Source organism: Hakea prostrata, chromosome 10 (genome assembly GCF_041222555.1).
Source record: "Hakea prostrata isolate BN-2017 chromosome 10, UWA_Hpros_2, whole genome shotgun sequence".
Taxonomy (NCBI): domain Eukaryota; kingdom Viridiplantae; phylum Streptophyta; class Magnoliopsida; order Proteales; family Proteaceae; genus Hakea; species Hakea prostrata.
In genome coordinates this window covers 18,508,245-18,526,055 of record NC_142609.1, presented here as the reverse complement: position 1 = coordinate 18,526,055, position 17,811 = coordinate 18,508,245, and the positions used below count along the sequence as shown (strand labels likewise).

At 43.9% G+C, this 17,811-nt stretch overlaps 2 protein-coding genes across 2 annotated transcripts; both read right to left on the bottom strand.

Moving 5' to 3' along the window:
• Positions 1 to 1,111: 1,111 nt before the first annotated feature.
• Positions 1,112 to 3,173, bottom strand: LYC (lycopene cyclase). The gene has a single exon (XM_089138039.1). The coding sequence runs from the start codon at positions 2,878 to 2,880 to the stop codon at positions 1,375 to 1,377; it is 1,506 nt and encodes a 501-aa protein (XP_088994165.1). The 5' UTR covers positions 2,881 to 3,173; the 3' UTR covers positions 1,112 to 1,374.
• An 11,343-nt stretch (positions 3,174 to 14,516) lies between these two features.
• LOC149002222 (SEC14 cytosolic factor family protein / phosphoglyceride transfer family protein) lies at positions 14,517 to 17,521 on the bottom strand. Its single transcript, XM_089137326.1, has 3 exons — positions 17,098 to 17,521; positions 16,201 to 16,465; positions 14,517 to 16,062 (listed from the first exon to the last, which is right to left on the bottom strand). Exons 1-3 carry the CDS (start codon positions 17,327 to 17,329, stop codon positions 15,828 to 15,830), a joined length of 732 nt encoding a protein of 243 aa, XP_088993452.1. The 5' UTR covers positions 17,330 to 17,521; the 3' UTR covers positions 14,517 to 15,827.
• Between the last annotated feature and the right edge of the window lie 290 nt (positions 17,522 to 17,811).

Sequence of the window (17,811 nt, the reverse complement as noted above, 5' to 3'; positions counted from 1 at the left end):
TATAGCATATGTAAGCATATTTCTCCACAGGTTAATTTGAAGTTTGTTCTTGAATAATCCCTCCTTTTGGAGGTTCCACTATAACATCCAATTCTAACTGGACATCCATCCTGCTGAATATTGCATTAGTTGCAGTAAAACCAAAGATGCCTGAACTTATAACACCAGAAATAACAAATTACATTCTCCACTCAGGTCTTCAAAAAGAGATGTCACACAAACTTTAGAGCTGCAAGCGATTTTCCTTTCTAATTTAAATATCGAAGTAAAAATTCCAATCTCACTAGGAAAGATTATTGTTAGCATCATATTATAATAACAGCAAAAGTATCAGTCTCTTGTTAGCTTAATTTCTGGAATGGCATTCATCCAGAACAAAGACAACTCAATTGAGTAGGGGGGAAATTAGTTGACAATCTAATTGACTTGTCCTGATGTCGCCCAAACCTTTTCACTCAAGATTTTGAATTCTTCAAGTCATCTCCTAGAAGCAAACATTGAAGAAGAAAAGAACAAAGACAAACCTACTACCACCTAAAAAGCATAGAAAAAGCAAGGGGAAAGGGGGAGATACTAAATGAATATAATGGCAATACTAAACATTCGGTCGCTTGAAAACAGAGGATATCATAGTAATTACTTGCAGGGGATTATGCATCCTGAATCAAATGCAACAGGAGATCCCTTTAGCAATAAAGACTAGAACCAGAATATTTTATTCGGATGTTTGGTTATAAAACTTGGGACTTCTTTGGTATCTCCGCCTGAATTCACTTGCCAGAACAGTGGAGATTCCCTGGAATATGCAGATCAATAGGTGGTAAACTTTGCTTGCTTAGCATCAGATTTTGTGAGTCATTGTACAAACCACAAACACCAGTTTTCCTGGCACTATGTTAATTTGAATTGAATGAGTTGGGCTATAAAAATGAATAAATCATGCTCTATTTCTTATGGATATGATATTGTATTGTCCATGACATCATGCAGAAGGATAAAGCAGTCTACCCTTTCTTTAGGTGCTGGAATTTTATATCCATCTTGCTACATGGTTTGAGCTGTTTCAAATATAGGAATCCTGAATCGATTCAAAAAGCCTAATGAAATCAGCCTTCGGAGACATCCATTATACTAGAACAGCCAGCACTGCTTTGCATAAATAGTGCAAATTAGAAATTTATTACATACTACACTAATGGTGTTACACAGATAAGCAGAAATATGGGTACTTGGTTCCCTCCTGCTATAAATAATTGAAGCAGATGATTCCTGATGTCTGTTAACAAGATTTAATAGGAAAATCGCATAACTGGAAACTCAAAGAAGTTGCACAAAGTAAGGATAAAACATTAGATGCCAATTGGAAATCCTCCCCTACTTTCTGTCCTGTATTAAGTTTCCAACCATGTTCACCAAAGGAACTGTGCCCTTAGCCATAATCTCTAGTCTAGAAGTATTGGAGGCATGAGAAAATAGAGAAAGCCCAAAATATATGAGCTCAGGTAGAAACAATCGGGAAGACAAGAATCCATGCCAGTATCGTGGCTCTAGCTCAAAAAATGCATCAAAGAACCTCCTTGTGCCTTGTAAATCAAGCTTAAGCAAAACATCCATACCAAAGCAAAAAAATTCCCGCTGCCTTCTCCTCTCAATGGGCCACAAATTTTTCCAAACTTCCATAGACAATTCATCACCAGCAATTCCTCTCTCAGAACCAAGATACTGCACAATTGAGCTTGCTACAATTGGAGCAGCTGCAAGAGTTCTTGCCACCATATACCCAGTTGAGGGGTGTACCATCCCTGCAGTCCCACCTATTCCAATGACCCGTTGAGGAAGCACAGGAAGGGGGCCACCCATTGGAATGACACACTTCTCGTCTTCTTCAATGCTCTTCACTTTTATACCCAAGTGTCTCAACCTAGCCACCATCCTTTCCTGTATCTCTTCCATCGGTACTCCAGGTCGAGCAACAAGAGAAGTCTCTTCAAGAAAAATTCGCTCAGATGAGAAAGGCATCGCATACAGAAATGTGGGAATCCTACTATTCTTTTCTTTCATCTTGTTGGTTAGATGTGAATCTCTCCAATCCATAAAAAGCATCTTGTCCAAATCAAAGGGGTGTTCTTCCACATTTGCTAGGATTCCATAAGCAACTTGGTACCCCGGGTTATAGGGCTTATCATATTGAACAAGGCACCTAGAAAACCCAGTGGCATCAAGGACTACAGTTGCCTGAACTGTGACACCATCGTTACAAATCAAAAGAGACTTGGATTTCTCGTGAATAACCTTAATGACCTTAGCCTGATGGAACTTCACACCATTCGCTATACACTTCTGCATCATTTTCGATTTCAGCTGTTTCCGATTGACTCTACCATAGGGTCTATCCAGATTTTTCTTCGTATGGTCATCGATGAATACAACAGCACTACTCCAGGTCGTGTCAAGGCAGTCAAGCAGGTCCATGGATTCGAACTCATCGACCCAGACCCCATAGTTGTTAGGCCAGATTAATTTCGGAAATGGATCAATCGAACAAACCGAGAGACCTGCTTCAGAGACCTGTTGTGCAACAGCAAGTCCTGCTGGACCTCCACCAACAACCGCAAGGTCTACAACAAGACCCGATGATGGGTTATACAAGGGAAGCTCGAACTCAAGATTCTCCTTTTTGGTTTCAGGAACGAGCTCCAACAGAGCAGAAGAACGTGCCCTAACAAAGTCATTCCTACAACACTTTTTAATAGACCTATTGGGACCAAATCTGAATTGGGTTTGAAGCTTTGAAGAGCGTAAAAGACACTGATTTTCTGCAAACCCATGAAGTGGGTGTAACAATTCAAGCTTACAGTGTGTTCTTAGCAGAGTACCCATTAAAATTTCAGAACTATGTTTAGCCTCAAGTGGGTCTCCCTAAATGTCTCCCACAGGTAGAGAGGAAAAACAGTAAATTGGATTTGATTCAATCCTCGGGAAAAAGATTCAGGAAAAAAGGCTTACCGAAGCAGCACCGGAAAGATCTTTGGGATCGAAAGTACAGAAATTGACAAACTCCATCCGAAAGGATGTCTGGGCTTAGAATCTCAGAGAGCTTGTGCGGCCATCGATAATCGACGAGTTCCAGTGGAGTGTGTCTACGTATGCCATAAAGAAGATAAGCGTAAGGTTGGCCCTACACAGTAATACCTGGTGGCATTCACATGGACCCACCAACTTCCATTTCCAACACCGTCCAAGCTCAGTGGTGAGGTTCCTCTTGATTTTGCCACATGGTAACACACTTTTACCTATAGATTTGATTTTGTTCTTCCCCTTATTCTCCATATCCCAATCCTATTTGAGCCACAGAGGGTCTTAAGGAAGAACAAACGTTGAATGTGGTCTCTTGACATCTCACTTTACCAAAAAGTGAGTTCCAAAATAATGCTTTCCTCCTCTGTCCAGTCTCTTTTTTTGGTTGTATCCTCTACCCAATCTCTGTACACCATTGTTCATGAACATGGCAAATGCCCCCCTTTACAAGACATCTACCAAAATGAACCAACTACATGTTTGTCATGTGGTCTAACAAAGACCTCTTAGAGTTTTTTTTTTTTTCTTTCTTTCAAACGGTAAATCTACATTCCTCCTCATTTGGAAGCTCAGGTTGGGGTAGCCCCTCAAGATACCTAGTAAATCTTTGGAAGTAAAAAAATTAAAAATTTTTCCCCCTCCAGGATAAAATGTTAAGGATGGACAAAAAAACATGAAGCGACTAGATCCTCCATACCTGGGTGCACGGTGCACTCAATTTTTCCTTTCACAGCCCACCTCACACAAGTGGCCTGGGGTCGCCTAAGTCGAAGGGGTTGTGAGAAGAAAAAATTGGGTGCTCCATACACCCGAGTAGAGGAAATATAAATCCAAACATGAACTAGTTCTAATGGCCAAGGCCTAATAGCAACTGGTACGTAACTTTCCCATCCATTGTAATCTAATACGGTCACTTAGACTTTGAGATTGAGCATTGCTGCCCATTGAACCCAAGACTCGTTGCTACTGCATGTATCTCTATCAATTTGTCGATGATTAGTACATCATGTCTATCATTAAACACCCACTACGTACAAGACAGAAACCCACTAGCACCCTCGCCTGTCCCTACAATGAGAAGAGTCGTCTCAGAAAAACAATTCAAATTCGTAGGGTTTAGAAGATGTTAAAATTTCACTAACTCCTAACATTTTCCATGGTTTCGTCCCCCCCCTTTTGGGGGGAAAATTTTAAACCCACATATTTAGATACATGAAACAAGTTAAATTTTGAAACAAAATTCTCTTTTGAATGAAGAAGACAAGATTTGGTTTTTTATTAGACACGTGTCATAAATCTAACCATGTGGATTATAAAATTTCATCTCCATGTACATAGAGGATCTAGACTCATTTTGTATAACATGTGTTATGTGATCCAAATGGATCATAAAATGGCTCAAATGCATTATATTAGAATCAATTAGTATTTCGGACCCCAAAAAAAACCAATTTGACCAAATCATATGGAAAAACATCATGAATTTATGCATAAGAGAGAGACAACAGCAGGTTGATGTAGAATTTGGTATATCAAAATATCATGCAAGGAGAGAAATAACAATTGGTTGATGTGATATCATCTTTAGACTTATATCAGAGAATTTTACTTGATATGTATATGGTGACTGGATTAATCACCAAGACAAGAAGAAACATTATCCCCTAATCTTTTTCTCCCTTTTGGTTGTCGTGGGCCCAACTTTGGTTCTAGGCCTTCTGTCCCCTTCTACTAGGCCTGGCCTAACCCTTATCTCTTCCCTCTGCTTTTCCTCCTTCTGGCCAAACCAGCCCCTTCTAGTGGGCATCCCACCTCTCTAAACATTAATCCATCTTCCTCTTCTATCCTTCCCCTAAATCTGGGGATCTTTAATTTCCTTAAAAGTTTGGGTAGCTCCATTATCTCCACTTCTTACCCTGCTCCCCTAGTCATCCCTTTCAAGCATGTCTAGGGATGCACTTCAGTGGTTTCTGGCGATCTACCATGACTTGCAATCTCATATAGTTCACCCTGCTACCAAATTGCAAACCCTCAATTAACATTCCCCTCCCAAGTTCACCAACTTCATTGCAAGCTAGAATCCAAATTCCATACTCACCAAATTCATTGGAATGTCATGGAATTGACACCAGAAATTGATATGTGTGAAGGCTCAATTCTTCTCTTGACTCCAAAGCACCAACACCAGGGGGCTCCCTGCAACAGCCCAAGGAGATTCCTTGATAATTGATACGGAAAGATGGGCACCAAACGGGTATAACCCGAATATTACGCATCGTCATATTAGTCGGGTTACACCCGGTTCTAACAGGACGAAACATGATCGGGTCCAGACCGAATGGGGCTCCACATAACGGTTAATCGGGAAGGATGCCGATCATCTATAACCAAAAGCGTAACGTACGCCACAGATATGGCAATCGTCTTTGTTATAGAAGGTCAACTCAATAGCGATTGAAAGGAACAAACGACGAGGGAGATGATCAGGAGAGACATCGGCCCTCGTCCGGCTGACTTAACATGTACATAAAAGGTAACACTCACACTATAAATGCACAGATCTACCCCTCCGGTAAGCAACGAATACACTTTGAGCATAATCTTGTGTGGTTTTTGCCACGAGTCTTTGCTCTGCTCATTATCTGACTTAGCCATCGGAGGGGTGCGACACCGGGCCGCATCTAACCTTTCTTGCGGGACTCATTGTCCCGGATCGAGAGGAGGCTCTGGATCGGCATATTGATGATCGGTTTGGGCGTGTGGGAACGACAAAGCTTGGAGTCATGGTGCGGGAACTAGGACGTTCGACAAGAAAGTCGGGGGATGATCGAGTAATTCCCGAAGAATGATTAATCCATCGGTTCAGAGGAACAAGAGGTACTTCCGGACAACATGGTTGGCGATCCAAATGAAGAAGGAACGATCCATCTGGATCTCGTTGGAAAGTCACCCCGAGATACTTTGGTTCGGGTGAACTTCATGGTGGTCGTGGAGCTGTCGGCATATAACGTCATTCTGGGACGACCAACATTGAGACTTGAGCGGTGGTGTCCCCGACATTGAAGTTAAGTTCCGACCGAATCGAGTGGGAATGTTGCTCGATCAATCGGCTTCCCGACAATGTTATACAAACTACTTGAAGGAAAGCGTAAGCGAAAGTTCGGAAGGCCATGACGTCGAGGTTCGGGATGATGTGATGAGGCATGCACGGGCGGACCCGTGGAAAGCTGGAGGATCAACTTAGTCAATCCCTTCGAGAGGCGTTTATTGGCTGGCAGCGACGATTTAAGGAGGAACTTACCCGGTTCTTGTATGATAATGCGGATATCTTGCATGGTCGGCAAATGATATGCCGGATAGACAGGCGGGTTGCGAGCACAAACTCGGATACAAAAGGACGTGATCGATCATCCAAAGCGAAGAAATTTTGCGATTGAAGCATGAGGTAATCGTGGTCGAGGTTGAATTGGAGAGGTCGGGTTTCATGAACCAATCGAATGCCCGAGTGGCTTGCCAATGTAGTTATGGTTAAGAAAGCAAGCGGAAATGGAGAATGTGTACCGACTACAGACTTAAACAAAGCCTGCCTAAGGATTGCTACCCTCTCCGGAGGATTGATCTTCGATCGATGCCACCGCTGGTCACGAAGTCCTTAGTTTCATGGACGATACTCGGGATATAACCGGATCTGATGAGTCGGGAGGATGAAAACACACTTCCTTTATGAGATCGGGAGAGTTATTACTACCGAGTAATGCCGTTCGGGTTGAAAATGCGGGGGCAACTTATCGAGAGTCAATAGAATTTTTCAAAAGCAAATCGGGCGGAACATGGAGGTATATGTAGCGACATGCTTGTAAAAGCTTGGTTCGGGCGGGACATTTGGTGACTTGGAAGAGACATTTGATGTTCTCGGGACATACCGAATGCGTGAACCTCGAAAAATGGCTTCGGGGTTTTGGGAAAGTTCCTTGGGTTCATGGTTTCCCAAAGAGGAATCGAGGCTAATCCAAAAGATTCAAGCACCGATTGAGATGACACCACCAGCTACAATAAAAGAAATCCGGTGTTTACGGGAGGGTGGCCGCTTTGAACCGGTTCATATCCGAGTGGGGAAAGTGCAACACGTTCTTAAAGCCTTGAAGACTACATCAGCTCGGGAGCAGTCACTTGGACACGGAATGCCGGCAGGCCTTCGATCATCTTGTAACATATCTCGGGACAACACTGCTTGGCCCGACCCCGTCTGGAGGCACTTCGATCTATCTTTTCCTCGGCGGTCGGTGCGATTTTTGGTTCGGGTGATACCGTTCGGAACCCAATCTACTATGTGAGCCATGTGCTTATAGATGCTGGCGGTACCCGTACATCGATAAACGGGCTTGGCGCTTCTCGTGGCATCACGAAACTCGGCCTTACTTCCAATCACACCCGATAATAGTCCCGACTAATTTTCCATTAAAGAAAATACTACAAAGACTGATGTAGCGGGGAGGATGGTGGGTGGTGGACTTAGCGAGTACAATTGAGTTTGGACCAAGGACAACCATAAGCCGGTGTTGGCGACTTTGTTGTGAAAGCACTATACCACGGAGGACGACCAAATGCCGACGGATGGAGTATCCGAGTTGTGGATTCTACATGTTGATGGTTGAGCAATGTTTCGGATCGGGAGCAGGCTTGACCCTCTGTAGTCCCGAAAACTTCACTATTAGCTATGCTATAGGTTTAAATTCCAGCCTAAACAATGAGCAGAGTATGAGGTGTATGAGCTTGCGAGTGGCGAGCCCTCGGGGTTCGGAGTGGAGTAAGGCGATTCAAGCGGTTGTCAACAAATCAGGGGAGTATGAAGCGGATGAAAGAATGGCTAAGTATTTAGTCAAAGTTGGACGGTTTCGACTTTCTTTGAGCGGGTAACATACCGGCAGATACCAAGAAAGGAGAATGAAAATGCGGATGAGCTCTCCGATTGTCAATGGAAGTTACAAGAACTTGGACTCGGTTGTTTATATTGAAGAATTAAGTAGCCGAGTATCCGGAAATAGAAACCTTTGAGATCGGTAGGAAGGGCTGGACCACGCCTTTGATTGCGTATATTGGGATGACATTCTCCGAGGTCCAAAGGAAGCAAAGAGTCGAATCAGCCGACGGTTCACCATGGTCGGGGATCAGTGTATAGGAGGTCCTTCACGAATCCTCTCTTGAGATGTGTTGGGCCATCCCGAGCAAGTTATGCTAGCTGAAATCACGAAGGCATTGTGGGGCACACATGGGCGGGGGCATTGGCACAAAGGTATTAGGTCGGGAATATTCGGCCTCGGTGTGAGAGGACGGATTGACTATGTCGTGCGGAACGATGCGAAAAGCTAATGTTCCAGTTACCGGCGGTCCCATGATATCCGTCTCAACCCGCGCATTTGCGATGTGGGGAATGGATCTAGTCGGAAACTACAAGCTCCTAGATCGGGAATATATGGTGGTTGAATAGATTACTTCACAAAGTGGGTGAGGTGAACCATTATCTTCCATCACGGAGAAGCAGATGGAAAAATTTTTCGAAGAGAGATAATATATGGTTCGGGATACCCGGATCTTAGTGACGGATAATGGCAAACAATTTGAAGGCGCGGGTTCAAATCCTTTTGTACGAGGTACCATATAGAACATCGATTTGCTTCGGTTGCCTACCCCGAGCAATGGACAAGTAGAGGTTACCAACGGGACACTTCTCGATGGGATCAAAAGGTTGGAAGATAATCGGGCAATGTGGGTGAGGAACTCCGAGTGTCCTCTGGTCTCTGACTTTGCGAACCCAGTGGGAAACCCCTTTTTGTTTAGCTTATGGGTGGCCCTAGCTCCCATGGAAGTATTGGCTGGATCATTGCGTTATGATGCGTTTAACGAACAACAAAATGATCAAGGGCTCGGGAGAATTTGGATCTTTTGCAAGAATCCGGAAAAGACAACAAGAATCTATTGTATCAAAGGAGGCGGCACAACACTACAACTCTCGGGTTAAGAGCGAGATATAGATCGGGAGATCTGGTTTTAAGGCGAACGGGGGCTTGGACAGAAATCAAGGAGCTAGCTCCAACATGGGAAGGACCTTACTGGTAGAAAGAAAAAGGCCGGGATCATATCGTAAGAGAATAGAAGACGAAAACCGATTGATCGTTCATGGCATTCCACAAATTTGAGAAGTTCTACAATAACCACTATAGACATCGGGTCAATTCCGTTTGTGACTTCGTCTTTTACCAGATCAAATCTTTCTAAGGAAGATACAATAAATTCGGGTTCATTCCCGTTTGATCAACCCTTGTTGAAGGAACTTGCATCTTTTCTTAAAGATACCATTCATTCGGGTTAACTCCCGTTTGATTAATAATTCCTTTTTTGAGGAAAATTGCATCTTTTTTTAAAGATACCATTCACTCGGGTTCACTCCCGTTTGATCAGTTACTCCTTTTTAAAAGGAAATTGCATCTTTTCTTAAAGATACCATTCACTCGGGTTCACTCGTTTGATCAATTACTCTTTAAAAGGAATTGCATCTTTTCTTAAAGATACCATTCACTGGGTTCACTCCCGTTTGATCAGTTACTCTTTTTAAAAGGAACATGCATCTTTTCTTAAAGATACCATTCACTCGGGTTCACTCCCGTTTGATCAGTTACTCCTTTTTAAAAGGAACATGCATCTTTTCTTAAAGATACCATTCACTCGGGTTCACTCCCGTTTGATCAATTGCTCTTTAAAAGGAACTTGCATCTTTTCTTAAAGATACCATTCACTCGGGTTCACTCTCGTTTGCTTAATTACTCCTTTTTTAAGAGGAACTTACATCTTTTCTTAAAGATACCATTCACTGGGTTTCATTCTCGGTTAACAAATCACTCGGGTCTATCTCGATTAATTCACAGGAGGAAGTTGTTTGGTCACAGATGTGCAACAAGAATAAAAAAAAAAAACTTGATTCATTCATAAAAAAGATTACAATATCTGGTATCAAGCTTTAGTCAATTTTCACTGAAAGACTCCCGGGAAGATCTTCTCCGGAGCTGGTTCAGTCGCCCCTCAAGGGACTCCAGCATGCCTACGATGATGGCGGGGGAACCTTGGATCTCTTCCTCGCCCCGGTCATGCTCCTCTGGCAGCTCACTATCTTCTTCCCGAGCTATTGTTTCTTCATCTTCACCTTCCTCTCTTACTTCGTCTTCAAGAGAGGGTTCGGGAAGAGGATCAATATAATCCACAGCATCGGGAAAAGGGAAATCCTCAAGCTCGGGAAGACCTTCGGGACGAGGGCGTTTGAGCTCATCATAAATCAGAGGGTCCAACAGTTTCTCCAACTCAAGGGGACGAGACAGATCTGTCTGCTCCAGAGCCTTTTTAAAGGCAACACGCATACCTCTCTTAAAGGCGGGGGTAGCAACAGCCAGAGTGAGACTCTTGAACTCTTGAGTCGTGAAGTATTCCTCCGACACCACGTCTAGAGGCTCCAGGACTCGAGGACTCCGCTCTTTCAACTTGTCTCTCAGCTGGGCATTCTCATTCTTCTCCGCCAATAAGAGGGCTTCAGACGCCCTCAAATCTTCAGACATCTCCCGACTTTCTCTTCCAGGTCATTGACCTTCCCTTTATACTTGCTTTTGCTTTTGGAAAGGACATCCCTTTCCTTCTTCAGCTTGGCCGCTTTCTCTTCGGCGTCCTTCAGTTTCTTCTCCGCCTCTTCCTTTTCGGTAATAGCGGTGCGGGCCCGCGTTCGACTCCCCGTGGAGCGTTCGGCCGCGCTAATCGCTTTGCTTGGTCCCGAGCCCTACGAAGAGACTCGGAAAATGTGTACGGCACCAGCAACGTATCCGAAGAAAGATTACCCGGTAAGAAGAGTGATAATAGTGATTCAAAAAAAAAAAAAAAAAAAAAAGAGGAAGAAAGACAGGTACCTAAATCCTTCATTAAAAAACTCCCTATTCGGGAGGTTGCCGTCGTTGCATCGGCATCGTTAGTAGCTTCATTTAGCCACCGTTCGCATACTCCGAGTCACGAAGACGGTGTTAAACCAAAGTCACCAGCCGAAGAAGGGGGCAACTTCCCGGCCGGTTCGTCGATCGAACCCTTTTCGGGAGGCGAGGAATGCCGTCTCCTTTCGCTTCTCGGCTCCCGAGGAAGGAGCTTTCTTCTTTAGACTCTTGTCGGGAGATGGCCGGGGGGGGGCTCGCCTTGGCAGCCGCGGAACTTGAGCGGGGCTTTTTGGTACTCCCGGGAGGTTTCTGAAGGCACCGGTTTCCGTCTCCTTGCCTCATCCATGTTCCCGAGCGCCATTGCCGAAGATCATCCTCGGAGATATTTTGGCTCCTGAAAACAAGAATCGTATCGGTCCACACATGGTGACACAAAAACAATAAACAGAGACTTCTCGGGGAGAAACCCCATAGTCAGAACGCTCGTACTCCATGGGTACCCATGGACGCGAGCTCTCATCTCAACCATGTTTATTATATCAATATAGTTTTCCTCCTCGGGATGTAGGGCGCGGAATATTCACGGTCGATCTTCCCCTTGGGGACTTCTTGGAATTGGTACGGAAGGGCTCGGGGGTGGTTTAAAGAAAGGTAAAACTCCCGCCATTTCTTGGTGGTAGACGAGGAATCCTTTAAGATGAGTTCCCTTGGAGGGGAAATTCTCTTGGATAGGAAAACCACCCTTCTGGTGAGGGAGTGTAATGGTGGATAGCCAAAGTCGGGAAGACCCCTAGAGACTTGCAGCCCGCCCGATCATGTCCTCCACCGTTCGGGCTCTTGGGCTGCTTGTAATGATCAGCACTCAATGAAAAGATAATGCACGGGAGCGTGCCCTCCGTGAAGCATCATAGTACAGGATAGAATCCCTCGGAGGCTGTTCCCCTTTGCTCAATCGGATATTACTTGATATCCCTCGGGTATACACTCCCAAAATCTTTCTCCTCGGAAGGCGGTTTCTCCCGGTTCCGTTTGTCCGGGTTGGTTCGTTGTTTCTGCCAGTCTTTCTTACATCTCCCCCGGCCCGGCGTTGGGTGGCGGGAGGGCTTTCTCTGTCTCGGTAGCGCTCCTCCGGCTGGGAGTCCGGTCCCGTGGCCGCTCTCTTGGGCACTCGCGAGGGTGCGGATCGCGCGGGTTCGGTTGACTTTCGGGACCCTCCCAGAATCTCACTGGTGGTTTCTCTTCGGCCTCCCCCTCTTCCTCGGCCTCCCCCGCTCTCCTCCCTTTCCACTTCTCGCGGGGCGTCCTTCCCCCTCTCTTTGTCCTTCACATCTCCCGATCTCATCATGGTCGGTCCGTCCGTTGGCACTTTGTTTGGTTTCTCCTCACGGTTGCTCGTGGTTCTTTCCTCCCCGTCTTTCTTTTTGTTTGTCGCTATCCCCTCACTGTTCCCTCGCCCGCGCGTCTTCCTGTGGGACGGGACCTTATTCGATACCTAAACCCTCTCAGCTTACTTTTGGCTTCTTCGGGCCTTATTCTCCTCGGGGCCATGGAAAGGAACTTCCGTTCAGGCTTGGGAGCTCGGTCTCGGCCGCTGTCGGCAGACGTGGGAAGAAAAGGAAGGAAGGCCCCTATTTATATTGCCGGAAGAGGCTTCCTTCCCGTCGCGGTTCGCTCTTGTGATCGCTTCGTGGGCGGCGCCCCCCGGGCTCTCTTATGGCCTCGCCTAGCCCCCGCGTGTCAATCCCGTTCGTCCGTGCCTTCACCGTCCTTTAGTGCGCGCTTTATGCGCCCATTGGGTATTCCGGATATCCCGGGAGGGAACTCCGTCTCCCAGGAGAGGGAACCCGGAATCTCCCGGGCACAACTCCTCCACCACCTAACTTCCCGCCTCGCGCCGTCGGGATGGGGGCTTTGTCGAGATGGGCCCACGGGTATACCCGAATATTCGCATCGTCATATTGTCGGGTTCCCCGGTTCTCGCGACTGTCGGTCCGGCCGTGGGGCTCCCTCGGTTATCGGGAGGATGCCTCATCTATCCGCGTCGTCGCCCTAGCAATCGCTTTGTTATAGAAGGTCAACTCATGCTGTTGAAGGAACAAACCAGGGGCATGATCCGGAGAGACTCCCCTCGTCCGGCTTAACATGTACATAGGTAACACTCACACTATAAATGCCGTCTCCCCTCCGGTAGCACGAATACACTTTGGCATAATCTTGTGTGGTTTTGCCCGAGTCTTTGCTCCTCTTATCCTTGCCTCGGGGCCTGCCCCCCCCCGGCCCGCATCTCCTTTCTTGCGCTCATTGTCCCGGATCGGGGGGCTCCGGCCCTTGTCGCCAATAATGTTGAACATATCCTGGGGATCCTCCTCTAATTGAAACATAAATTGGTCTACATCCATCTGAGTAATTGCAACCGACTTCATTGTATTCGATGCGGCAATGCCTCATATATTGATTGTATCCAATGTTTTTTCCAAATGAAATCAACCCAACTAATGTATTCTCCCTTTTTGCTATGAGTCTATGACCTGTCTTCACTTTTGTCATCCACATCTAGACTTTCATCATTAGATAGAATCATCTCTGTATACTTGTAGTTTCTCTCTTCTCTGCATCTAGGTAGTGGTGGATGAACCCTACCCCTTCCTTGCATTGCTCGCATTGGATCCATTCCAGAGAATGCTTTCTGTTGTATTGGATGGATTCACTGGAGAATAAGCTATTCACTGTGGAAGAAATGCACGCACACTCACACTTGAGGAGATAGACACTCATGCTAGAGGATCACACTTTGAAAGCAGAAATATATTAATTTAACTTCCCGATTAAAAAGTATTCATCACTTCAACAACAGTTAAACAATTATTGATTACCAAACTAGTTGGGAGCTCATCATCCCATTATGAATTGTTTCGTGTGAAATAAGAGCGATCGATGCTAACTGCGTAATATCTCATAAAAGCAATAATAGGTAAAGGAGATTCCAAGGCTACACTACTTTCATTCGCATGGTTACCATTTCAACAGCAAATCATCAACCCCTGGTGATGGTAGACAGCTTACCCTTATCTCCTCGCCACAAATACATGGGATGTTCTGTGTGGACCTTGCTTGGGTCCTGCGCATTCCATCAAGCCATTCACTTTGGGAGATGGGATTGGAATTTCGGTCGAAATTTCAATCTCGACCGAAATTTTGGCTTGATAATCCTGCGCATTTAATGCGCAGGATCCAAACTTTTTCGGTTCTGTGTCTATAATCAACTCTTTACATCTCATACATAGAACCGCCACTTATTTGTGATGCAGAGACAAGGGAAGTGCCATGTCCTGCCCTCACATGTTGCTGATTTGCATCTGTGGAGAGATCCCAACTATTTTTCCGCCGCTTGTATGGAATCTTTTAAGGAGATCAAAAAAGCACCGTTTCCAGAAGTTCTAAATGTCAGATACTCCCTAATCTTTGAGAATTCCATGAAAATTGCAACTGAGATTGATCTAAGATCATTTATAAATGTTGGCCTTAACCAGAATAGAAACGCCCAAATTTTGAATTGACAGTTAAAAATGTAAAAATAACAACACCACAAACTAGAGAAATCTCCATTACTTGTAGCAGTTGTACATAAAGATTTTGAAGCCTTTCGTGAGCAGAAAGTTTTAGATTTTGACTAATAGCATATCCATCCATCTGGATCATTTGTGAGTGAAATTTAAGTGATCACAGAAGCATACGCAATAAAGAATAAAAAATATCACTACTCTACCGTTAACTTTTCAGAAATATGGTGCAGAACATGACTTTTGTCTGAACCCAAGAGGAAGATATGAAACAATTTTGGACCTTATTGTTCGCTTTGTTTTGTTGTCACTAATTTCATTTGTTGGGATCACCCAAAAGAAAGATATGAAACAATTTCGGGTCTTATTGTTTGTTTTGTTGTCACTAATTCATTTTTTGGGATCAATATATTCCAAAACCTGTGAAGGCCTAGCAGTATATCTAGTACATATATGGATGGGCAGCCGTACACCCATCAAACATCTAAGCCGTTGAATTAAACTCAAATTCAGGTGAGAGAGAGTACAGCTGTCCATCCAGCCGTTGGCTGCACATGCAGCCGCTGCACTGAAGCAAAAGCACATATATTGCTCCCAATCTCAAATATCATCTCACTATATAGGGAATTTATAACCTTTTTCACACAACCCAATTTGTTAAATTACCTACTAAACCTATTAACTATGAAGTTACCACAGGAAACTCAAGGGAAATTTTATGCAAAAATAAAGATTACAAGGTAAATGTTTAATGAGCAGTCATGGTTGGATATGTCATTACCCTCTCTCTATCTTTCTCCTCACATGAAACGCCTTCTTCACTACCCTCACTACCCTTTCATGTACAATACCATTATGCAGCACTTCATGCCTCCTCTATGATGCTTGCTGAGAGCCTCCCCTTGAGTTATTATAGTTGCACAAGGAATAGAGCAGGTGTAGCAAAAATAAATACTAAAAAAGGTGTCAAGACAAGGAGAAGTGATTGAATCACTTCACTTCCACCTAAAGAAGTAACAAATATATCAACTTACCTTTATTTTGCTAGTCTTCAGCTTTGTATTATATATATGTAACAAAGAAGAACCCTAATAGATTATCACATCTTTAATATATCAACTTCAGTTACAAGAGAGTTTTCATATGTAAAAGGGCTCAACCAACCATAAAATTCATAACTTAAACCTTTGTTTTGTACAGATTTTACCTCTAAAAGATAGTTGCTCTAAGTTACATATTCCCTAGATTCCCATCTCCCTTCATACCTTCCGATCGGATACCCAACTGGTGGAATCTCACTTAGATGGAGAGGATCCGGCTCAATTCCATAATCAGTAAGTGGTCTATGCTCAAGAATATTGTCATGATCTTTCACAAAATCAGGAATCTCAACCTCTCCCTTCTTTATATCATCCCAAAGATATTGGAGGCGACTAATGTACTTGATCTTCCAGTATAAACTACAAATACAGAGCAAACAATATGTTCAGCCAAAGATGTAACCTCATACCAAAAAAATCTCATGAATATATATTAACCCCAGTTAACATGAATTAGTTTTAGCCCTTTACTCCCCAAGATACCAAGCCAACGCTTACCCTCCACTTAGAAAGAATCTGCCAAGAGTAGCCAAAACGAGCCTAGACCGAAGACCAGGGTGCACAAAATATACAACATTCAGTCTGTCCTTGTAGTCGGAAGGAATTCCCTCATAAATCCACCTCAATACTGTCATTCCAGGGGAGTTGTCGTCCTTCTGTACTGTGGTGTGGATATAAACAATGCAGAATGGCCCTTCTGACAACTCAGTGAAAATCTTATTGAATACATACTTCTTGAGTCTCTCACAACTTATAACTGGAGCTGGATATCATGAAAAAACAAGTAACTTCAACTCTGTGTTCCTCAAATTTTAAGCAAATGTCAATGAAACTACAAAATAAACATGTAGCCATCTTTTTTTCCTCTACAAATTAAGTGTCATACAAAGAGTCATAGTAACACTCCTTGAGGCATCAAACCCTAATAGGAACCTCAAGATACTTACAAAGCACACTGAATCTCTTACACCCATTGGACAGTAAATGTTTTATACCTAATTCAAGTATACTTTTTAATAACCCAATTAAGTATAACATATATCATACCCTTCCCTTGATTCCAGTTCCAATTACAAATAAAATTCTTTGAAGGGGTGGGCGGAAGCTCTAGCATCCAACTTGACTTCTCTATACACGTTATATATACGAATTTCTCTAAAACTAAACAAAGAACATAAAATTCCTAATTGAACGCACAGACTGCCCTAAATCTATTGAAAAGCAATACAATCAATTAAAAAAGAAATTGATTTAGTTCCTGCAGATATGCTTTCTAAAACCTAATTAGCTCAAACAAAATCTAAACCCCTTCCTTCCTTTGATTACGATATAAGGTAAATTAAGGAAAGGAAGAAATCAGAGACGCAAACACAGACAGAAAGGCGAGAGAGGGACCTGGAAAGTACTTGCCGACGATGCGAAAGATACGATTGCCGTGGTTATCGGTTCCTTCGACACGGAAGGCCTGCAAGGCTTCAAGGTCGGAAAAATCTTCATCGGGAAGGTTGCTCGGGCAGTCATGCCAATTATCACCATCTCCATCTGATGCTAATAGGAACGGTCGAGCATCAACGCCCAGATCTGACGCCAGCACCACCACCGAGAAATCCTCCGATGAACTCCCCATAGCCTTAACTCCCTTCTCTGTTAGATGAGAATAAACGCTGCAAATTTTATGGAATTGATTCCCAGCTCTAAAATGCGATCATCATTGCTAAGGTGAGCCGCTGGCGTATTAAGGAATCTTCGCTTCCACTAGTAAGGAAAGAACTGCACGGGACTCCATTGGATCGGGTTATTCTTTCCGGTAGAACAATAGGGTGAGATTCCATAGGGTGTTTTAAACCAATCTTGACCTTAAATACCCTTTACCCAAAAATCTTTTTCCATGAGGAATCTATTCTCCTCACACCCATCCGCTATATATATAACTATCTAAAAAGAGACACATATATGCTTCATCTTGTGAAAGCTCAGAGGTGAGTCTCTATTCCTAATGTATCGTGAAAAAATAAAGAGAAGCACAATCATCTACCCTGTAGAAGATTCAAAGTCCAACTTAGCAGGCTTAGTTGGTTTAGTGATACAAAATTAAAGTTTGTGTCATGT